The sequence below is a fragment of the Anas platyrhynchos genome, chromosome 4 (genome assembly GCF_047663525.1).
Source record: "Anas platyrhynchos isolate ZD024472 breed Pekin duck chromosome 4, IASCAAS_PekinDuck_T2T, whole genome shotgun sequence".
In the NCBI taxonomy this organism is placed as follows: Eukaryota; Metazoa; Chordata; class Aves; order Anseriformes; family Anatidae; genus Anas; species Anas platyrhynchos.
In genome coordinates, this window is record NC_092590.1 from 39,715,676 (window position 1) to 39,739,671 (window position 23,996).

General features: G+C 40.0%; 2 protein-coding genes across 7 annotated transcripts in view; one reads left to right on the plus strand and one right to left on the minus strand.

Moving 5' to 3' along the window:
* The first annotated feature begins 851 nt into the window (after window positions 1–851).
* The window catches only part of MGAT4D (MGAT4 family member D), a 54,795-nt gene continuing 31,650 nt past the window's right edge, over window positions 852–23,996 (plus strand). The window contains exons 1-4 of one of the 4 annotated variants that reach the window (XM_038178929.2): window positions 852–1,002; window positions 1,824–1,999; window positions 10,785–10,919; window positions 18,059–18,171. Coding sequence is in view for 2 of the 4 variants with exons in the window: in XM_027456723.3 (XP_027312524.3) it covers window positions 20,380–20,470 (91 nt within the window). In the remaining 2 variants the exon portion in view is untranslated. Of the gene's footprint in view, window positions 1,003–1,823; window positions 2,000–10,784; window positions 10,920–18,058; window positions 18,172–20,186; window positions 20,471–20,746; window positions 20,851–20,948; window positions 21,040–23,996 lie in introns of those variants that run through there. The other 3 variants (XM_027456723.3, XM_072036767.1, XM_038178927.2) reach the window with 3 other exon arrangements.
* On the minus strand, window positions 4,547–15,727 carry ELMOD2 (ELMO domain containing 2). Of its 3 annotated transcripts, none has more exons than XM_072036769.1 (9): window positions 15,347–15,727; window positions 15,069–15,213; window positions 14,578–14,606; window positions 13,507–13,601; window positions 12,608–12,737; window positions 11,512–11,645; window positions 10,849–10,917; window positions 9,581–9,714; window positions 4,547–9,164 (listed from the first exon to the last, which is right to left on the minus strand). In XM_072036769.1, the coding sequence occupies exons 2-9, from the start codon at window positions 15,211–15,213 to the stop codon at window positions 9,007–9,009; spliced, it is 894 nt and encodes a 297-aa protein (XP_071892870.1). In that variant the 5' UTR covers window positions 15,347–15,727; the 3' UTR covers window positions 4,547–9,006. The 3 variants fall into 3 exon arrangements, with proteins under 3 accessions (XP_071892870.1, XP_027312526.3, XP_071892871.1); XM_027456725.3 differs by having other exon boundaries at window positions 15,305–15,717; XM_072036770.1 differs by lacking the exon at window positions 15,347–15,727 and adding an exon at window positions 15,305–15,327 and having other exon boundaries at window positions 14,235–14,606.

The window sequence follows — 23,996 nt, forward strand, 5'->3', positions numbered from 1 at the left end:
CTGCCCAACTTCTTGAAACATTTTTGTGTTATGCTCACATTTGGTGAAAACAGTTGTTAATACTTTTTAAGACCCACAGGTATTCTATAAACCACCTGTGTTTTGCTGTAGCTTACTAGACATGCTTTTAAGTTTTTATATATTAGAATGTTTTTCACAGGGTAAGCTGTCAGCCTCTTAACCATGACAGTTAAAGAACTGGTAATATATATCTATTCAGTAAACAGATTTATTATTTAATTTTACCATCTCATTCTCTGTATGTATATAAAGTTAATTTGGAAAAAAAAAAAAAAAAAGTTAATCTGTTAACTTCTGAGCACTTTGAGTTAATGGCTGTGCTCACATATTCTTGCCTCGATCATTTTACATTTCATTTCTTGCGAGTAAGTTGGTTTACATGCATATCAAATCGTGACATTCGTTTGAAGCTGCAATCACTGTTCTGAAGAATATGACTTTGGGTGCTTTAATTTCATATGCCAGAACAGGGTGCTTGACTGTAAATGCCTGGCAGCTAAATAAGTTATCACAGAAATCTTCAACACTTCCTTAAGCAGGCTGAACCTTTTTCAGTTTGCAGACCCCCAAAATATATCAGCAGTCTCCCACACAGCCCTAGAGGTGCACAGATCACGGCTTTTATCCTGAAGTTCTGTTGCTGTTACAGCTTCTCTTAAGGAGAGGCATCCACAAAGATCTCTGGTGTTACAATGTGATTTATTTTGTGGAAGATTTCCTTGCCATGCTAGCGCAACTGTCTCAGCAAGGTTTTTAAATGTAAGCCACATCATCTTGTAAGTGTTACTTTGCTAGAGGAAGCAGCCAGGTGAGCTGATTTTCTCCAGATACTTTGTAAGGCTGTTCAGCTGGCCAAGAGCACACCCAACGGCCACCTGGTAGTTGGCTGTTTGATGGCAAGGTCTGCTGCAAGCTGGTGAGAAGAAAGTTGCTAGAGTTCATTTGACCAGTACACTGTCACGTGAAGGCCTTCAAGAAAACGTGAGTGAACATTTAAAGTCTTACTTGTATGCGTGGGCATGCTGTGCAAGCAAATCAGCTGTTTGATATGCTTTGAGATAGAGACTGGTTTTAGTCTGTGAACTGTAGAGTTTAGTTAAGGTTGTTAATCTTGTAGATAGAAGAAAAAAGAGAGGATAAGATCTCCTTCCTTTTTTGGAACTGAAACTTGTGACTGGATGCTGATAAGCTCTGCTTGTCTGATCTGGGGGGGAGCCAGGTGGTCAGGGGGGTGCTGCCTGCAAAGAGACAGCAAGTGATGGGGAGTGGGAGGCTGTTTTATAAAGCTCTACTTTAAAGGGGGGGGGGAGGGGGGGGAAGCCACTAAGAATCTACCCTTCAAGTTATTTCATCATAGTGTATGAAAGTTGAATGGTACCTCTTTCCTTTATCATAGTACAGTACCTGAATTCTGGACATTAGAGGTAAAGGTTGTGTTTGGGGGCATGTAAAGGCTTATGTCATGTAACTTCTTAGCAAGCAGATGGAAAGTGTGTGTGTTGGATTTAAACCTACTGAAAAGTTGATGTCTAATAACTCAAAAGAGAAAAGCATCTTCAGGGGACCAATAGAGTGGCACTGGAGCTTGTATTACAGTGGATGTTACGTTTCAGGTGCTGCACCATTAATGAAGATAGCAGAGGATATATGGTGTGTAGGTCGGCTATGGGAGCAAAAGGGAATAGTCTTAGTGCAGTTGGTTGAACTAAGAGAGAATGCTTTTGGTTGGTAAGCTGTGTGCCGTGCTTGGTGTTCTGTAAGCTTCTGGATCCCTCCTATCACAGATTTTCTATTACTTGTAGTTTTGCAGCAGCATTTTAAGACTATGGTAATCGGGCCTCCTGGCAGTAGGTGCAGTACAGAAACAAACAAGAAAAAAATCAAGGCAGTGTACAAGCACCTTAAACCTACAACCTGCCTAGATGAAGAAGCAACAGATCAGAGAAGGCACCTGTAGCTTCATATCCATGCCTGACAGGTAGGGAGCACAGCTCACCATTTCTTTTCCCATTTAGCTTGTAGTTCTGTTGATGACCTCCAATGGTGTTACTCTGCTGCTATCCCTGACAGTTTATTCTCATATGTTCTTGGTAATTCAGTAATGTGACTATATGCTGTAATTAGAAGATGCCTTTATCAGAAATGTCATATTAACTGCATTTAGAAAAACAAAAAACAAACTACTACCACCTTGATGCTGTTGCATCCATTTTTGTAAGAAAAATTTGAGTAGTCGGGCTTAGACTAAAACCTCTTGAAACTGAGATAATATGGAGTAGTGTAGGAGTTGGTAGGCTAGCTCACCTGTGGAGAGTGCCTCAGTATCCTAGCCTTTTGCATCAGATTACAATGTGCTGGGCTTTCTTTTTGGCCTGAGACATCAATGTCTAAGGCTGGTCTGGAACAAAAGCTTGCCAGTTCAGATACATGTGGAGGCGTAAGTTTGTAGCAAGAATGAAACTGAAGCAGTTGCATTTATTACTGAGCCTTAGCCCATAGTTCAAAGAAAAGATTTTTCTTTCCACTAGAAAATAGCACTACAAGTCCAACCATTGTAACTTTTTAACGGTCAGTTTAAATGGTGGTTTATTCAGTGTATATATATATAAAAAAAAAAATAGTTCAGTATGACAGATTCAGTGAAAATATAGATTAGCATGAGGGCAAACAATTAGAACAAAATATGGCGTAAACAGTAAAATAGAATATGGCTAGTAATAAAAAATGTGTTACATGCTTGTACCAGCAGTGTCATTGCATAAGAGTGTTTCAGTGCTGGAAATAGAATGAATGAAACATGGAAAGTAAGTTATTTTTAAGTGCAATGAAAGATGCTCTCAAAAAGTGCTTTAAGGTAATCTCCCAGAGCATGTCCTATTAGAAGAGAATATACCACAGGTTCTTCTTTTCTAGCATGCTCCATCTGTTTAAGCTTCCTGAATGCCTGCTTCCTCATCCCTTTTTCTAAAACAACTGGTATTTACATAACTGACCAACTGCATGTTTGGGGTTTTGTTCATCTTGGGGGTGGGGGAGTGGGATGTTTCTGCAGTGCAAGGCTTGTTCTATGCTTCTGAAGCAGTGTGGGGGGAGTCCTACAGGTAAAATCTTGCAATTCTTGTGTAGTGGCACTTTAGTACACTGATAGAAGCATGTGGTCTCTAAAATTTGCAAGTAGAAACAAAAGCCCCATGAGAAATACAAATAGAATTTGAAAACTAAGTAAATATTTTAACATAGCATGTATGAAGATGAGTGCATGGTGGAAGGGGTAAAGGAAGTAAAAGATCCTTTCTTGGTTTGGGGAGAGGGAACAGCCAGACAACCAAAATACACGTAAATCAGGGTTTCCCGTTTTCTCTGGAAAAGTTTGCCAGAGTTCCAGCTGTCAAAGTTTGTTCCTGAGCTTTGCTCTCCTGAACAAAAATCCTTGCGCACTTAATGCAGAGAAGGCTTGTCCTAGCCATTCAAACAAAACCCTTTTGTTTTTATTGTTCTGTTTTGCACACGATTATCAAATGGTACTGGAGACACCTGGTGACAGGTAGGAGCTGTAATAACCACCTACTGCCAGGTTCTGCTGCAAGTAGGGCGTGGCAGTCTACCTGTGTAATATTGTCTTATATTCTATAACCTTATTTGTGCTGTCCCCCTAAAGCTACCAATGTAGTCCTGTAGCTACAGAGACTCAGCAGAACAACTCTTTGCTTCCTCCCAATCCAGTATGTTTTTTGTGTATAATATATATCAAGGAAGCAAGGCTTGCTTTTATTGGTGTGGACCAAAAGAATTTCGAAAGAGAGAAAGGGATGCCAGTCTTTTGAGTCAGGTGTAGAACAAAGTGAAGGAGATACCCGGAGAAGCCCCTTAGCTAATAAAGCAAAAAGCATTTCCTTTCAGTTCAGTGTCGTTAGTCTCAGCAACATGCTGTAGCCATGACTTTGGCTAAGAAAAACATGTTTCATGTTCATGAAGAGGGAGGGAGGAAGTGTTTAAAGGTCACAACACACAGAAATTTATCAGATGTGTCAAACTGACTTGCCTATTTCACAATTTTCTGTTAAAACAGATATGAGATTTCAAGCAGAGTTGCGTGTAAGAATTTCTCTATAGCACCAGAAGGATCTTGAGAGTTTGTGTAGATCTGATTTACTGTTCCAGTTCCTTTCTTCTGGTGTTTGATTTTTAAATGCCTATCTTGGATTCTGATTTTTAAACTAGAAAATGTGAGACAACTACCTTTTGTTCTTGCTGTTGATTTTTGCCAGTTCAGCTTCCACACACACAAATGTTCCCCTGTATACCACTTCTACAACTTGTGGTACAGGGCTACTAGGAAAGACAAAAATGCAAACCCAGTAGAAGAACCTTAGAGAACTCTAAAATGAGTTGTCAGAACTGAAGAGGGGATTAGAAGAGCGTGATAAAGCCTTCCCTCATGTCGCAGTATGTGCTGAGAGCATGGCCAACTGTACACTGCAAATTTTCTAACAACCATAGCCATAACACGCAAACGTTGACAATGTTATAGAATAACTCATTCTTTATTTGCTACCATTGTAAACATCTTTCCATTACACAGACATCACCGTTTACATTATTGCTTTTATATTGTGGTCAACAGAAATTCTAATTAGTATGCAGCTATCTAAGCACAGTGTGATAAGAAGAAACTGCCCACAAGCAGTCTTGTCGTCTTCCTCTCCCCTCTCTGCCCCGCAAAAGACAACATATAAACTGGCACAAAAACATCAGTCCAAAGACCGATCACCTTTCTACTACAGCAACACAAAACAGGTATGAACAAAAAAAATATTTACTAGCTGTATTTTCAATAATACTGACTACTGAACTCCCATGTAACTAAATACAAATGTTTCTGTTACAATAATTCCTAAGACAAGGTTAACCAATGAGATTTTTGTTTTCCATCCTAGTTCAAAAACTTTTTTTTCTCGAAGAGTGAAAATCCAAAACTATTTATGTGAGGTGCTTAAATTGGCCCCTTTTCTTTAGGCAAAATGTCGTATTTTTACAGTATCAGATGACAGAAGCACAACTAGTTTAAAAACATTCTTGTTTCTTCTTAAATAGCATTGTCTTCAAATCATGCTTTCCAGTTAGTCGGTTACTTAAGAAGCAATGTGCTTGTTTATTGAAAGGCTATATTCTATTGTTATTTATAATAAGCTTCTACTTCAGATTAATTTATTCATGGAGTGGCACCACATTTCAGACATATGCTGGAACAACAGGAAGGGAGGTAGTCTGTTAAACAGTTGCTACAGGTACAAGAAAAATAGAGAACTGTGTTGTCTTAAGTTTTATTATTTTCTAAAATATTACTGCTGCATATAAACAATGTAGTGAATGCTTTGACGATGCAGCACATAACAGTACGTACAAGTTCTAATAAGGAAAACACGACAGTTAATAAATAACGGCAAGATAATTCAACAAGGTTTTAATTTACAAGAATCTTAGAATAAACTACAAGCAGTAAGTTCTGATGTTCAACAAATTGATTCTATCAACTTGCAGAAAGGTGGCCTACCTCCATTGTGAATCTTAGGATTGTCATTCTGTAAGAGAGTTAGTACAAAATACCACTGACAAGTAAAAGACTAGTCTAAACACTCTTTTCCCTTCCCTAAACACAGCTTCACTTTCCCCCCTCCCCTCCCATATTCTAGTTACCACCATAATACAATTACCCTACCACTGGTGCAAAACAGGGAGACCTGGTACTATTCTACAAAGAGTGACTTAAACAGAAGGACCGGGGTATTTTATCACACAAAACTACATGCAAATTCTAACCGTTTACTGGGAAAGTGTAGTGGAGCCTAACAAATACTCATCTTAAACAATTACTACACACAAACTAATACGTTCCCATATATCTCACTCATTTTTTGATAGTTGGGTTTACTTTTTTTTCCCTCGTATGCTGACACAGTTTAATCCCAGGTCACTTTTTGATTTAAAAAATAAAAAGCTAATGAAGATGCATTTCATGTAGGGCTCAACCTGTGTTCTACACTAAGATGTCTTAGCTGGACAGGAAACCTAAAACTTGATGCTCAAAAAGCCTCAGTAGTAGTTACGTAGCAGTCTCCTTATGACCAAGGAGCTGAATACAAATTTCAAGACTGGTAAGACTGGTGTGGAGATTGTTAGAAACCGTTGAGGGGGAAAGAAAAAAAAAAAAAAAAAGCTTGCAGACTCCACAGGAGAGGCTTGTTTTTTTCTGGAGATGGCTCAATCAGTTTTGTTAATTGTTAGCAAGTGGTAGGGGGAAGTAAACGGGATTCTGGGATTCCCTTCCTGTTGCTGCTAGACATCTTGGGGTCACTTCTGAAATTCAAAAGAGTCGTCTCATGTTGCTTGCAATGGAGATTTACAAGCAATACCAAAATTATTAAAGATAAACACGAAGGAAGCTGGGCCTAGGAAGTAGTAACTAACTAACTTTCTAGCTGCAGAGAGTTTCCTTTCTGCTCCCTTCCTAAGCCAGCTGTTAGGAATGTTCATTTTCTGCAGGGGGTCAGAGAAACAGAGCTGCAACACAGGTTCTGAATCCCAGAATGCTCTCTCCAGGATCTCAGCTCTTCCTTTGGTAAGAATTACAGAACTCCAAGTTCGCAGGAACAGCAAAAGAACCAGGCTTCTTGTGCACAGCTCTGTTACCTGAGAATCACAGAGTGGTTTGGGTTGGAAGGGACTGTAAAAACCACCCAGTTCCAACTCCCTAGCCATTGGCAGGGACACCTCCCACTCGACCAGGTTGCCCAAAGCTCCATCCAGCCTGACCTCGAACACTTCCTGGAACAGCTTCTCTGGGCAACCTGTACCACTGCCTCACCACCCTCCAAGTGAAGAATTTCTTCCTAATATCTGATCTCAGTCCACCCTCTTCTAGTTTAAAACCATTACCCCTTATCCTGTCACTACACTCCCTGACAGAGTCCTTCCCCAGCTTTCCTGTAGGCCCCCAGTAGGCTTACAGGTTGCTGTAAGGTCTCCCCAGATCCTCTTCCTCTTCTCCAGGCTGAACAAACCCAGCTCCCTCAGTCTGTCTTCAGAGGAGAAATGCACCAGTCCCTTGATCATCCTCACGGAAATCTATCTGCTTAAAAGCCAAAGCATAACCATAAATATATCCTACAAGCATCTTCGCATTACTTTTTTTTTTTTTTTAGTAGAATAGTGTTAGTCCAACATAGGTGAGATGAACCTCTCTCCACCCTGTGCATGGTAAACTCAAAAACTGTTTGTTACTATACCTAAGGCATCATAAAAAAGTAAACAGAGCTGCTCTACCACCTCCATAAATATATAGTATACAGTGACCAGGTGCTTTCCCACAAACAAAGAGAACACCAACATTTAAGGGACCAAGAGTAATTGGGTGCACGCAGTGCAAAAAGTCACTATTTATACAAGACAGAATTACCGAGGTGGGAAGGCGCCTCTGGGGACCACATGGTCCAACCCTTGCTCAAAGCAGGGTCACCTAGAGCAGGCTGCACAGGACCTCGTCCAGTTGGGCTTTTAATCTCTCCAGGGAGACATAATATTTTATATTAAGAAATGTATTATTTATGTAGTGTAACATCACTCATTACAAAAAAGGGGTTCATCCCTTTCCTCTCCTGTTCAGTATTTGTATTCTTCAGGACCCTCTTCATGATTAGTCATTGACTGTAAGTTAACTAATTTACCTGAGATGATTTAAAAATAAAAGATGAACCATGAACACTTGTATTAGCATACAAGTTTTGTGCCAGTGTGCTATTTATATACTGAAAGAGTTTTTCCCAAACAACTTGAGCTTCTAAGGCTATGATCTGGTTACAGAATCAAAATAAAACACTGATTGAATAAAGCAGAAGGCACTTATTTAATAGTAGGTTTTGGAAAATGAAGTGATGGTTGTACCAAATCTGTTTAAAGCTGCTTTAAGCAATAGTTAGACAAAATATAGATATGAAGTCCTATTGATTAGATTGTCTGAGGATGCCATGATTAAGGAATGTGTCACAGTTGCACTTACCCATGCAAAGTGCACTTTTATTAGAGGCCAGTATTAATTTTCAAAACATAGGGGCTGCATCTGCAATATTTATTTATTTTTTTTTAAATGAGTGAACTCACTCTTGTACTTCCCAATGGGAATTTCTCATTAGCTGATAAAAGAAAGGGCTGACAACAAAGTCAAGCAGTCTGAGCAGCTGAAGTCAGATCAGAAAGAACGGAAAACTTTTATAGCAGCAGTATTTTTAGAAAGAGTAGCTTTACTCTGTGGATCAGATCCTCACACCGTTGACTTATGGGTCTTTTTTTGGTTTTGTTTGTTTGTTTGCAAATTAAGCTTTTTTCCAAGCATAGCAACTTGCTGGTACAAATCCACAGACAGAAACTTCCTTAGCCAGAAGTAATTTGTAGTAAGTACATAGTAGCATGTAGTATGTTGATGGATTTAAGTCTCTTTCCAAAACTGTGACTAATACATCCCCTTCATCAGCCTCTTCATTATGGAAACTTAACATTGACAAGTGGACTACTGACTATGCATACAGAATGAGGACACAAAAAGCTTTAAACCAGGAACATTTCAAATAGAAAAAGTTTTAAAAGACAGATAAACAGATAAACCTATTAATGAAATGCACGATGCAGAATAAATATCTGCTTTGTGTTCCTGCACCAAGAAGTATAAAAAAAGAGAGCAAGTGATCCAGGGATCTTCAGACTTTTGGGTTAAAAAACAAACAAACCAACAAAAATAATAACCCTGTCCTTTGGAGAGTAGCATATAAAGAGCTGTAAACAGAGGTTGATTGTCCAAGCTTTCTTAACTGAACTTAAACTTTTTTATGTAAAAAAGTTCTATTGTTATACAGTTTTTGGTGAAACTTACAAAACTTTCAGCCAAATGAGTAATTCTGTTGTTAATGCAGAACCTGATATATTGCAGAGGAGTTAAGGTTTCTTTTTATCTCCCAAGGTTAATACCGCATCATAATCCAGTAGAAGACCCTTAATTTTTTCATGGAATTTTTCTCTGTACTGGTTGAAGTGCATAATACTTTCTGGTTCTTCTTCAAACCAGAACTTGTCAAACTCATAAACCAGATAACCTAGAAAAAAAAATAAAATACAGATCTACAAAAGTGAGCTCCACAATTTTCTGCCTTGAGCTAGTTAGATCTACAATGATCCTTTAGACTTTGTCCAATTCCTAAAACAGTAAGTGTTTTATCCTGGTCAGCAGCAACCTTTTGCACGGTATAATAATAAATCTGCAAGTACTGTATTTTCAGACTGCAGATACAGAAATTCACCTAAATTTATTACTGAAACGTACATTTCTGTAGCACAGTGGTTAAATAGTGGTTACATTTCAAGTACCTGGTCCTGAAGGTAAACAGCTTGCTGTGGGGCTAAAGAGAAAAAAGCAGAGGTGTACTCCAAAAATAAATCGACCAACCAAACAACACTTTATGTTGTAGGCATACCCCCAGTAATCAGTACTAGAAAATCCACAGATACTTACAGTAAAATTGATGGAAATGTTCCATTTGTGGCAATCCAGAGACCACGTTGTACAGATGAGGTTTTAAATCACCACTCTTAAGTAAGCTGTATGCCATTTCAGTCAGATTAATTCCAACAATTGCATAAGAATATCTGCAACAGTGATCAATCATAGTTCACGTTTTTACCTTATGGATTGAAGGACTTTTAAAAGCTTCCCAGAAACAGTTGGCATTAGGATAACTGTAAGAATCAATTTTTCCTATAATACTTGTCAACAAGCCAACTCTGGCCTACAGACCCCTTTTTCAGTTTGCTGGTGTAGCTAACCCTGTGAAAGTTAGTTATTAAAAAACCCTCTAATTTCCTATACAGTAGTATGGTAAATGCCTCTGTTAAGCAATGATGAGATGGGAAGGGTAATCAATATTGACCCAATATTGCTCAATTGAAATCATTACATCTTCTGGAATATCAAAAATAGGGCATCAAAAAAACTATTGAAATATCAATAGAATGGTCATCTCAACTTATTTCTTCGTATCAAAAAATCTGTTTTTCTGCTGCACAGTTAGAAAGTATCACATCACAGATTGCTGAAGGACTATTGAAACAAGTGTTTAAAAAAAGATGAATTTATTTCAGTGATGTATGTATTTAATTGATGGAAGTATCTTATTCATGATCTAGTTGCATACGATTAATATTCTTTAGAGTTGAAGTCAAGGAAGTTTCCTTCTCTTGGTAGGTGATTGAGCTAACTGGGGACTAGATGGATCAGATGACACATACAGATTTACTGGCTCTCTATCTTTGTATCTGACTTGTTTTAAAATATCTTTTCCTGTAAAATGAGTGAAGCATTTTAATACATAGTGTTCAAAGATGAAGTAAAATGCTGAAACGAGCAAAACATCTACTTGTATTTACTTATTACAGAAGTCTAGAAAAAAGATTAGATTAAGAGGTAATTTATGCCATCCCTACACAGGATCAATAAGAAAGTGAAAAATACATATTCACTTCTAAATCTATTAAAAACACAGCTATGATGTTATGTGTTTGTGTTAACCAGAGTCAAAATTTTTGTCCCAACAAGTCTGTTCGGAAAAAAATTGCAAAGTTATCAACCTGAAAATGATTTGTTCCGTTTCTCAAGCCTTTCTACTTTTTTTTCCATCCTTAAGTGGAAGAAACACGAATATTTTCCTTTTTATTTTCAGAAACAGTACTTGACAATTCTCATGTGCTCTTCTACAGAAGAAGTGAAAAAGAGTCATGACTTACCCCAGCTTTGGGTGATTTGAACGAGAGAGGATCTGACGAGCTTCATTGGTGTAATGCTTACTAAAATACCTGTAAGTGTGAAACAAGACCTTTCATTATTTTTAAGTTCATACAAAAAAAAAAATTATGAAAACATATAACTATAAACTAGAGCTGAATACTACTCTGTACTAAAAAGGTCACAATGTGAAAACAAAGGAAAAGTATTTTCTTAAAAAATTAAATTATATTCAGCTTATGCAATTAAAAAACAAGCAATCTGAACATCAAACAGGAAGTTTACCTGAGTCTACAAATTAGCTTAGCAGAGGTATGCAAATGTGTTTATTTTTCAATGCAGTAATAAATTCAGAAATTTAAAAAGCTTTCAACAAGTTACTCTCCAAGTCATAGCCTATCGAATTGATCATATGGTGACAAAAAATAAGGTGTCTGGGGCAACTTTTTTCTCCCCTCACCTCTTGTCTCTACCCAACTACACATTTACAGAAGTGTAGCTGCTAGAAACATTTGACTTATTAACAAATATTGTTTTTCACTGTACCTAAGCCACCATTTCTATTTGCTTTTATTCAGTCTTTATTAAAAATAGCATTAACTAATGAGAATTCATAGATACTGAACATTAGTTACAGCTGAACCACCATAGTTCTTTTCACTTACACCAGATTCACTAATCCCAGCAGGCCCATCCCTCTGAAGTCTGTTTTGGGGTCATCACCTTGGAAGCCGATGTCACACCACTGCTTGGTGATTCTGGCCTTCAGATTTTCATGAGGCATCAGCAAATTCCAAAGCTGCACAAATATGCTACCATGTCATGCATAGCTACTGAAGTATTCTAAGTCACATAATTCAGAGCACTTGCTGCTGCACACTAGAAACCATTCACCACACAATAGGATACAGCCTGCACGCTCTTTTCTGTCAGTGGCAATCTGGAGTCATGCTACAATAGCTTAGTCAAGAGGTTATGAAAATGATTACATCTAACATTAAAAGTGATAATTTCCATTTGTTGGCAAAGCCATTATACTGACACTGTAAAAGCCAAGACCTGTTGCATTTCAGAAAATAATTGATGCATCGTATTCCAACTGGACAGCTGTAAACTGAAATACAAATTCACAAAAAATGTTTGTGTGCCCATCATGCTGTTGTCTGTAGGGATTTGACACCTACGGACAGCAATGCAATGTGGGGATTTGTATGGCAAGTTGGAGGAGTTATGAAATGCTAAGAAAATAACATGCTAATATATTTATGAAGTAGAAGTTATTTAAAATAGACTTGAGCAGAATTACCTTTGCTATTATTTATACTGATAACTGAATACTGACAGATTGAAACTATCCTCTTTGACGTTGACTAGGATGTAGTAATAAGAAAACACGAGTGGTGTTTTTTTTTAAAGTAATTATTAATTAAGAAACTTACAGAAGTCTGCACAAGGTTAAATATCTTTTTAGTTAAAATCCTTCAGTAACCTGTTATAAAAAGTGTTTTGCTGACTGTTAGGTCTGCTTTACATAACATACATGTAATCCCAGTACAAGCAACACTAGTTTACTAATTGGTTTCGCTTTGACATTTTATTTTAATCAGCCACTTCTATAATGACTTGGCGGTTCACAAATAGAAAAGAGCTTTAACTAGGGCATCTGTTAATAATGCAAAGAATTTCATTTATTAGTAGTAACTATTGGACTTGACAGTGGGAAACGGGGAACAGCTTTTGTATTTAAAAGATTGTTTTTACCTCAATTAACTGTTCCTCATGTTCTTCATTATCTGAATCATACGGGACCTTCCTCAGATTTTCCACATTCAAGTAAAGTTTTTTATAACCTGTTATCTGTAGCAAGGATATATGCAAATTTGTCTTAAACCTGAAATAATAACAAATAATAGAAAATACTGAGGCATCGTTAGCTATAAATTCTTGCTTGAACAAGGAAAGTTCTATCAGGTAAACACAATATAATAATTAGAATTAGAAAGTGCTTTATGATTACATCTTAAAATTCACCATATTGGTTAAGCATACTGCTTTAGGGGTCTTACTTCTAATTCTGAGTTTACAACTGCAAAGTCAGGCCCTATTCACTTAAATATATGGGGGAACATACCCTTACTAAAATCTGTGGTGACACAGAAAAACTCCTTGTATCATCCTGACTACTGTACCCACAAACATCTGCCCACAAACCTTTTATAAGCCTCAAAACCAAACTTTGTCAGAAATCTTATACCTTCAAAATGTTTCATTGAACTAAAATTTTGATGATTCATAGTTTTCCTCTCAATCACTCATAATTACTTCTGCAGAGAAATGCAAACTTCAATCTGCTATCACTATACTCTCAAAAATATCTAAACAACTACATAGTTCATGTCTCAACTTCTGTAATACTTCTTAAAAGCAAGGAATAACAAGTGACCTGTGAGATACAGAGGCACTTATCTCAAATCCATTGCAATTTAAACTTTGCAATGCATTTCCTAGAACTGAAGAGGACATAGCCAGACCTTATTTTCTAGCTTCATTCTAAAGACTTGAATTGATCAAGTATTGTATCTGACTGAACAACAGCAAAAACACGCCAAGAAGTGAGAATTATCTGCCTTGAAGAACCTTTGTTAGAGTTCCAAACATACCTGATATCCTTTTGTTCAATTTTCTTTTCTTTCATTACATCTTTGACACACTTCTCCACTTCGGCTTCATCAACATGTAGAGCATTTCTTAAAACCTAAGAAGTTAACATAGTCAAAGTCCTCATGATGAATGCAGAAACCTACTTGTCACCTACTTGACTCTTGCTGTTTCTCATTGTCTGGATGCCTGGCCCAAGTGTATTCCTTCAAGAAATTGACTGTTCTCCTTTTTATATCTTTTTAAATAATTATGCTCAAATCACTTTTAAAAATCTGTGTAATTAGATAAATGCATTGTTTGTAACTACCAACTATAAATATTGTTTTTCTGTATAAGACCCACTTTTAAAAAAAAAGTTCAAGTTTAGGTTCTTGTTTGCTTTCAAATGCTGAATTGAAAGATGTTCTTCCTAACCTAATTGAAACAAATGCATACTGTGCTCTACTGTAACAAAAATACTAATTCTCTCTAAAAATCATGTTGCAGTGATTAGCTAGAAAAGGAAGAATGCTCCGTCACCTCACTACCTAGAATGGAAAAGTTTCGTTCAAGATGCACAGATGTGAGGGCTTAAAGCGTTAACTACAATGTCTAACTGCTACGGAACAATCGGCAGGAGTTTGTTAGTTAAAAGTCTACCTGCAAACATGCATTACGTTTTTTCCCCCAATTAATTGAGATGCTATTGTATATACTCCATATAATTTGCTTTATCTGTATCATTTACCTGTATTGCATTTCTGGTTTCTACAAAGCCAGCAAAGGAGACTGCTGTGACGGGGACAACTGACTCTCTCCAAGAACACAAATTCAGTACCATGACTTGTCTGACTCTGCTACAGAGCAGGTAGTCTTTCAGAGGAAAAAAAGTGAACAGATGTTTGGAGTGATACAGGGTTATTCTTGAAAAACCCTGACTAATCCTAGCATGCAGAACCCAAAATGTTGTTCTTTTCTTTCTGTCTCTTGTTCCTCGGCTTTTTCCTTCCCCCAAAAGGCACGTATTCCTTTCAGGCACCTGTCTCTGAAATACATGTAGTTTGTAATACAGCTGAATCTTCATCTATTACCTTGTTCTTTGATGATCCCAGTGAATGCTCTGCAATAACAATAATTTAAAGAAAATTAAAAACAAATTCCGATGGAAGTGTATTTTTAAATAATTGACAATAGGTGTTCTTGTAAGTATCACAAAACGTTGAGTAACTTTTTGATTACATGTATCGAATACTTAAATTAACCTTTATCAAGCAACTGAAAGGCGTAATTTACGTAGATTTTCGATCATCCTTGAGTGCAACACCGAAAACAGGCTCATTATTCAAACCAGCGGTCAGCAGGATTTACTAAAAAAGAAAAGGTGTCAAGACAGAAATATCTCTGCACATTTTTCCATTCTTCGAAACGCCTTCTTGTTTACGACTGAGGAATAAGGAAGCAGAGCAGGTTTCATTATTTATTTTTTTTTAGAAAAAGAGCTACTTTTGTGTGAGAAAAGCTGCGTTAGGGGGGTTTCGAGGTCCCAGCCGTGCAACCCCGCAGCCCCCAGCGTTATCGTTACCGATGCCGAGCGTCCTCCGCGCCCCCTCCTTCTGGCCGTGCAGGACGCGCTGCAGCTCGCACTTGCCGGTGAGCAGCCTCACGACCCACTTGAGCCAGAACCGCACGTAGCTGCTGTACAGGAGCCCCCACAGCTGCAACAACATCTGCGTGGAGAAAGCTCCGCGTTAACCCCCCGGGGCCGCCCGCTGCCCGCCGCCCCCCTCCCCGCTCCCCGGCCACGGCCGCGGCGCCCACCGTGCAGCCGCACTCCGGAAGCCGCCCGCCGCCTTCCCTGACCTGGAAGTGATGGCGGGGGACGACGGAAGCGGCTGCCGGCCGGGCCCTTGTCGTTACCGGCCGTGTCCCTGCCGCTACCGGGCGGGTGCCTGCTGGCAGCGGCCCGGCCGGGGTCGTGAGGCGAGGCGAGCGCCCACAGCGCAAGGCAGGGCGCTGGGGGGGGCTGCTGGCACCCCCGGTCCGTGCCTGGTCATGGAGTAACAGTCATTAATGTTGTAAAAGCCCTCCAGGATCATCAGTTCCAGCCACCTGCCACCACAGTCACCCACTAAACCATGTCCCCAAGCACCACATCCAACCTCTCCTTAAACACCCCCAGGGACGGTGACGCCGCCACCTCCCTGGGCAACCCAACGCCTGACCACTCTCTGAGGAGAAATGTCCCCTCATTCCAGCCTAGCGTTGCTCGGGGCCGCTTGTCTGTGTCTGAGGGCAAAGCGAGCGGTGTGCTTGTCCCTCTGGTTAGGGTTACATGTCTGTTCTGAAATGTGATCAGGAAGGAGGTGTGGGTGTAGTCAGGCGAGGTGCTTGAGAGGAGGGTGCTGGCCATGGATCCTGCTCTACCGCTGTTGCACATAGGTGCAGCCCCAGTGTTTCAGTTAGCCCCGGTAGGCACCTCCATTGTACAATAATCAGTGATTATTTTAAGCACACTTGGCTCAAACAGTTCTGTGGATGGCAGCAGGAAGAATTCTTTTTCTTCTGTGCTGCACTCAGAGCTTGAGGGGCTGGAAGGGATCTGGCAGGCTTGCTGGGCCATAGGCAGGTACCTCTCCGAAGGGAGGAAATGGAAGTACCTTTCACACAGTATGAAGGGCCTGGTGGCCTGTGTCACACGGGATTTCGGAGGGTGGGCCAACACATCTATTGTTTTACCATTCAGATTGGTGCACTTACAGGGGTGAGGAGTTTCACATGAGGGAGTCACTGATCTGAGAAATTCAGGTGTTTGACCTCAGCTCTGATTCCAGCTCCTGAAAACTGTGGGGACGGGTGGTGCTAACAGGCGGCAGGCACTCAATCACTCTTTCCAGAGTGTGGCTTCATAAATGAGCAATCTGAGTCATAAAACATTGGTGTGCTACAGGATAAAAATAAACTAAGAGGTGTTTCTCTCTATTAAAAAGTAAACTTACTGGGTGGCAGGAGGGTGTGATGGCTATTGTCAGGAGATTCCTGGTGTCAGCAGCAGTGGGGTGTTACGGCTTGACTTTGGGATGATGGAGGAATTGCGACAACATGAGGAAATGCTGGTAAGAAATCCAAGGGCAGTCAGGTCCTTCTGGTCAGTCTTCGTGCCCACACGCTGATTGCTCCGAGATAGCTGACGAGGAGCTGACGAGAAGCTACCAGAATTGCTTGGAAAGTCCTGCAGGTGCATCCTTTAAGTGAGGGGCTGTGCAAACAACACTGAGGGAACTTTCTAGCTGATGGCTACCAAAATAACGCCTTAATACTGTCTCATTCAAGCGTTCGGCTTTGTTACATCTTTTATTTAATTAAACAGCTTTTTAATGATTTGGATGCTTTTTTATTTTATTACTTATTTATTTAGACTTAAATAGAACTTCCTTTTTGCATGGATTCTTAAGAACCAAAGCAACATTTTTTTGTACCACAGGTTCTGGAAGTTGTTCCACTTTGTTTTACAATAATCTTTAACAGTAAACATGCATAGTACACTATTGTTTTCTCAGTTGATTCTTACTGTTTCCAGTCTCTACGATTGATGTGAAAAATATTTGGCATTGACAATACATTGTAAAATACTTTTTGTGTTGTCATTAAACTTGCTGGGGTAAGCTTGAAAATTTTGTAGGTCTTGTTTTCCTTGAAGTGCTTCTGAAATGCAAGAACTTCATAGAGGCAAGTTTTAATCTAGCTTATAACTTTCTCACTCATACGATGTACTTAAATCTGTGTTTTTGAAATGTAAATTCCATAACCAATTATTGCTTTAAAAATAAAGCTTACATTTTTGACATTTTTTTCACAGCTTTGTATAAGTTATTAAAAGGATACAGAGCCTAATTACTGTAAATATGACAAAAGATAAAGGTGTTTATATATAAATCAGTGATTTTGGGTGCATTAATTTCATGTTGAGTTCCAAACTTGATCTTGATCATCTTTTTGGTGTACAACAAGCAAGTGTAAACTCTTGACTTAAACCTTCTTTACACAACTGAGTGATCCAGTAGAGAATGTGGCCAATTTACCCAAATGTTACTACTTGACTCATGCAAGACCCTGCTGTATCATCATGTTCAGTCAATTCATAATTTTTATTAGGACGTTCAAAAACATAAGGGGGTAACTTAAAAAAAAAAAAAAAAAAAGTTCTAGCTTAAGTTCTAGCTTATTCCTTTTGTGTTCAGTGGTTGCCTTCCAAGGCTACCTTCGCAGAGACTTTGAAGGAAAGATAATGAACTATTGTTTACCTTTTAAAGTTACCTTTCTTAAATGATAGCAGGGCAAATAAAAGGGGACTTTAACCAGCAATATCAGCTGGATCTCTGCACTATCAGAAAACTTTCCATGGCAGTGACTATCACCTATTGTTACCAGTAGCTATGCTTTGTTCGTGTACCCTGTAGATGAAGGACAGCTACAACTTACACGCAGAATAATCCAATAGTTGTTTCACCCATGAGTGTTTATTTTGTCAAATATTTATTTTAATCTTTCTTATCTCTATGTTTGCATACACAGAGATGTGTGAAAACAACACTGAAAATGCAAGACGCTCAAGTTACATAGCAATGTACAAGAAAGGATTTTCATTTAAAAAGCATGAGGACAAGCACAGAAACCTTGTCTTGCAGGTAAGCTGTCTCAATGGAACTAGCCCACTGAATGACTGACTTGCTTAGTAGGTGGTAGGGGTTCCCCAGTGTTATGTTCTATACAGTTGTTTATTTTTTAAGGTTATTAGTTTGCCAGAAATGCTGCTGGGAGGTAAAACTGGTCTGAGCTGTTTAGCCCCCTCCAAAAACAAACAAAAATACTGCACATTTTATTTATTTATTTATTAGTTATTTCTTGAGTATATAAAATAACATATGACGAGAACACTGGGAGGAAGATTTTAGGAAAACATGAAGCAAATAAGAGGGCTTCTTTGCAAGTTGGTCCCAAGGCAGTGGAAGTTCATTATGTTTCCAGTGATCTGGTATTTTGATTTTTTAGAGGAACAGTTAATGTACTACCTCATCAAAAGTTAATACACCAGTCTAAGTCAGCATTAAGTAAATGATCACCACAATTCAGCATGGCTGAGTAGTAACTGTGTCTGCTTTAGAGTCAGCCTCAATAAATAACATCTAATGCATTCAGTGCCAGTCTCCACAGATGTTTCCTGTACAGTATGTAGTTTCTACAAGTGTGTGATGAAAATATTTTTCTTACTGGCTCTGAAAATGGACTAAAATTAAGTGTGTGTTAGCTTTCTGTTATTCATATCTTTGGTATCCCTCCTGCTTGACAACATCAAATACTGGTTCACATTGGCTCTGTAACAAACACACACCGGCCAGTCAATTAACAGGTAATTAATTCATTACATATGACATACTTAATATTTACTTGTTCCTCTCAGGTCTGAATCTCTACTTGACTAAAAATGTGCCAAAACTTACATTGATCTTCCTTTAAGAGTATTGTCTTGGTCTTTTAATGTGTTAACTTGGAGAGAGCAATGCTGATGAGCAGGCAATAGAGCATAAGAGCACTGAGTTGTAATTATGTTGGTTAATAACAAGAACTGTAAACATTTTTAAAGTAAGTGTAGTTTAGAAGATTTCTCAGTAAAAATATCAAAGCAAGATACAGTCAGTAACAGAAGGAAAGGGGAAGTTTAGTTTAGTGAATGAGGACAGATCAGGAATAGGGAAGCCTAACTCCAGGTTTCCTAGTGATTCAAGGAGCTGTGCTGAGATTTGTAGCTCTCCATTTGTATCCTGATGCAGGCTACTTAGCACTCTCCTGCATTATTAATGAGTAACATTCACAATTCAAAGTAATTGTTAAAGGGAGAAGTAAACCCATCCGCGTAAAAGTTCAAACATGGGAAGATTACACTAACTAGCCAGAGCAGCGATGGGAATTTTGATAGTCTAAGATTAGCTTTCAAAAGGCGGTGTACTTATGATGTTAGTGTAGTAATAAAGAGTGCATAGAGGCAGTGCTCACGTTAGGGCTCCAGCATAGTTGTGTCCGGACACCAAACAGTGCTGCAGGTTTGGGGTTTGCTTTATACAACACTGTTCCAAGTGATTCAGTGTTTTGGTTTAAGATGAGATGCAGTTGTTAAGTAAGCTTAGAGAAAAGGAGCTGTTGTGTTAATAATACAAGCGTATTTTTATAAAGCAAACGATAGAAAATACTACATCATTTGGGTAAAAAAAGGTGATGAGTAATATACGGTGGCAATAAGGAAACAGCAGCTAGTAAATTACTGCTCTTATCAGCTAACAAAGTCCAGTATGATTTCTCAATTGGTCCTTTATGTCTTTGTGATACCAAACTGGAAATCATGTTTTGTTTTTTTTTTTTTTAATCCCCAATTTGAGTGGCTTTGCGAGCAGTTGGTGCAGGTGTCCCAGCAAAGGAAAGGCAGGGAGAGGAGGGCTTTTTTCACATAAAGCTGGGATGCGGCTCTGAAATCTGCATCCCCCCCGGCGTTACAGCCGCGCTGTGGCCATCTCCTCGTCCCCACGCGTTGCCTGCCATCAGGGGCACGACGGCAGCCGCCGGCACGTTAAGGCTCAGCCGTGCAGGCAGGAATCCCGTTAGGTTCGGTGCTGCGGGAGCCCCCCAGGCGCCCCTCATCCCCAGTGCCCCCCGCCCCGAGCACCTGAGGCGCCGCCGCCTCGTCCCGCTCCCGGTCCCGCTCCCGGTCCCCGTCCCCTCGGCGGCTCCTCCCCGGCGCTGCCCGGCCCCGTGGGCGCTGAGGGCGGCGCGGCCCCGCCCGGCGGCTGCTGCCCGGGCTGTGCCGGGGCTGTGCCGGGGCTGCGGGAGCTCCCCGCCGGGAGATGCGGCTCCGGCAGGGCCCGCTGCTGGCCGCGCTGTGCCTGGGCGCCGCCGGCTCCCTGCTGTGGTACGCGGCGTGGCCGGGGGGGACAGGTGAGAGCTGCCAAGGGGGCTGGAGAGGCGAGGGGGGCGCTGCCGGGGCTCCGCGGCCGGGCGTGGGCGCAGGGGACACGAAAAATCCCCCGTGAGGTCCTGTGCGAGGTACCCCTAACAGAGCTTTTCTCCTAGGGTTAGGATGGGGAGGGGGTGAGCGCCGCGGTTTTGTTTGTGGTGGTACTCAAGGGGGACAGAGCAGCGCTACCCGAGGTGTTTGTGCCTCACCTGCAGGCACTTCCAGCGCTACGAGGGATTGCTCGGTCCGCAGAGAGGCACCTGACCCTTGTTTCTGTTTATAAGCGGTGCGTCTTTTTAATGGGCTATGTAAGTGGCACCTGCCAGATCACCTTAAGGTCCTCTGAGCCGGCGCAGGAATGGTGAAGCTGATGTTATTTTCCAAAAAATAAATTGATAGTCTCTCCCAGTAACGCCTTGAAGGCTGGCAGACAGCTCGTTAATGTGGCAGTTTGCTTGGGATGGGGCAGAGAGAATGGGTTTTGAAGAGTTTCCTACTTACGCGTTCAAAAAGGTCTGGCTTTATGGATGCAGAAGAATTAAGCCAATCAGTAATTGCTGGGATGAAGACAGAACTTGTGCTAGCTGTTAGATTTTGCTTATATTGGTAGGTTTTGTGACCAACTGAGGTGCCAGTAGAGCCCTCAGCCTCGTAATGCAGTGTTGAATGGAGCTGAGGCAATGCCGACCCTCCTGCCTTCGTTGTTTCTCCTCAGCTAGGCAGCTGTCGATCTTACAGCACTTGACACTTTTTTAAAGTGGCAGTTCTGCTACGAGCAGGGAATGATAAGCAAAGAAAAAATAGGGTGTGTCTTAAGAAACTAAGATCTGAAAGATAATAGAAAGAGAGGGTTTGTCCCAGCCACAGCCTACATCCATGTATCACCATGTTCTTTTGTGACTTCTATTTTATGGCTCGTTTGCTGAAGTACCATTTTCAATCACCTTTCTTTTTGACCTTTCTCTGCTGGTGTTCCGTGTCTATGGCTTTGTTTGTTTGTTCCTTTTTTTTTTTTTTTTTTTTTTTTGGGGGGGGGGCGTGGTGGTGGTGTTTCCTTCTCTGTGTGTATTGACTTAACTTTTGTCATTCCACAGATGTCTCCTTCTCCACAACAGAGTAACTAATTCTTCTCAAACGATGTATTTTTCTATTTATTTTAGCACCTTTTTTTAATTAACAAACTTTTAACCGTTATTAATGTTAATTTACAATGTTCAACGAAGAGTAGATAATTGTAAGTAAAGGTGCATGTGGTAAATGACTTTGTATTAAGTTTATTTCACTGGAAAAGTGCAATTTTTGTTCTTGAGGGGTGCTAGAACACAGAAATGTCCTACCTATACCAAGAAAACCCCCAAGAACCATCCTATGTTGTTACTTTTTTCCACAAAGAGGAGAATTGGGAGCAAACCAAATGCTGCTCCATCATTATGACTAAGACATGACAATATCTAAGGAGCTGAAACAAATCTCTTTCCCCCACAGCAGGCATATAGCTCTGCTTAGGTATTGTTAAACTTCTTCCCATCCTCCCTGCTGTACTTACCCCTCTAGCAACATGCCTAGAGCAGTGCTGGAGTTCCTACTTTTCTCACACCTCAAACATGATCCATTTGTTTTCTTTTCTAAAGCCCTTTTCACTTATCTCACCTGTTACTGAGACATCAAGTACTGTCTCTAATGCTTATCAGCTCCCACTTCTTTTACCTGTTTGTCGGAAGTTCTTCTCTGTCTCATTTTCTTCTACACATTTGTTAGATCTGCAGTTACTCCAGTTTGCTTCTCTGACTTACCTATCAAAACGTGCCAGCTGGTCTTGATCTTTGAAATCAGTTTCACACTCAGCAGTTGCAGTCTGTAGTGTACACTTTGGTTTCTAGACATTTATTGTTTCTTGGATTGCGTTGATACTGGGATCGTAAAAAAAAAAAAAAATTAATTTGTTTTACAGCTAGGACAGGGCATCCTAGCTTCATACTCTAATATGTGAAGTATATAATAGCCCTGTAAACCAGTGTTTGATTTGCCTGCTGTCTTAGAGCCTTTCAGCCCTTTGGTGTTAGCCTGAAGTGTAAATCACATATTAGCTCTGTCCTGATTTCAGTGGGGGGGGAAAAACAAAACACAGAGACCTTTAGATGCCTTATAGTAAGGGGCTAGCTAGCTTGAGAGATTATAATTGAAATTTTGAGACTTAATTCAACAACAGGTAACTTGAACTGGCACAGCAAGGAAGATGTTCATGCATAACTTACGCACTTTAAATGAAAGTACAGAATCTGACAGTCATTAAACTTCAGCTATTTTGGACTCTGATACTGTCTTATTATAAACGTTTTAGCTATCCTTAAAAAGCTGTGTATTCATTGTTTCCATTACTTAATAAATATGTACGAGCAGAGGTTTCAGTTTCAATAGGCTGACTGTATTTTGTGGCAGAAAAAGTAATTACAGAGACAATTGGTAGTCACCACATCTTCAGCAAATCTTGATACTGCATCTAGGCTTGTATGGTGATTCCTTTAGCATCCTCTAGAGTGCTTGTAAACACAGGCTGCTGTTAGCCAGTACTCGGTTTGACTGGTGTAGCAATACCTGCTCCACATCCTGCATGGTTTTGCCATGAGCTTCTTGGTCCCTCCCCAGGCCCTAAGCAAAACCTGTCTGAAGCAAGCACTTTGCAACTGGGGATAGGAAAGGCTGTTATCAGGATGATGCAGATGTTCCTACTGTTATGCAACCGAATTACAATCCACTTGTTAGTTCACCTGACCAAAAGTATTTGCTCTCATGTAAATACTCTTTATATACATTTGTAGTTATAGCAACTAGTAAATAACTTATAATTTGTGTAGTGATTTTCTCACATGGTTTTATCCATGAAAGTATTAATCAACACAAAATATAATAGGTATAAAAAAAAGTAGTAAGGAGGTAGCAATTTTTTTTTCTCCATTTTATAAACAGTAAAGAAGGCAAGAGTGCATTCTCATTATGAATTTACATGAAGTTTCTTCTCTGGAAAGACTATTCCCAAATAAAAACTTAGAATCATTAAGCCCTCCAAGATCATCTGGTCCAACCATCCCCCTACTACTAACGTCACCCACTAAACCATGTCCCCAAGCACCACGTCTAACCTTTCCTTGAACGCTCCCAGGGACGGTGACTCCACCACCTCCCTGGGCAAACCCGTTCCAGTGCCTGACTGCTCTTTCTGAGGAGAAATGTCTCAATTTCTAACCTAAACCTCCCCTGGTAGAACTTGAGACCATTTCCTCTAGTCCTAGTCTAGTCAACTTCAGTGACTTGACTGAATAACAGTGATTTATTTATTTATTTATTTGCTTGTCACAGCAGCGAGGTAAATAGAATCATCTCATGGGGCAGTGCTTCTTAATGGTGCCTGTAAAGGTAACAGGATTAGATCCCTTAGAATTGATTTATATGGTGCTGATGCCCTCTTCACCTACATTTGTGGGACGCTTAATCCAAGTAAATTAAGAT

Coding starts and splice junctions, on each gene's coding strand:
- ELMOD2 (XM_072036770.1), bottom strand. CDS start 14,570: ATGAAGATTCAGCTGTATTACAAACTACATGTATTTCAGAGACAGGTG. Junction 12,738..13,506: donor ATTGAACAAAAGGATATCAG/GTATGTTTGGAA, acceptor TTATTATTTCAG/GTTTAAGACAAATTTGCATA. Junction 9,715..10,848: donor TCAAATCACCCAAAGCTGGG/GTAAGTCATGAC, acceptor TCACTGTTGCAG/ATATTCTTATGCAATTGTTG.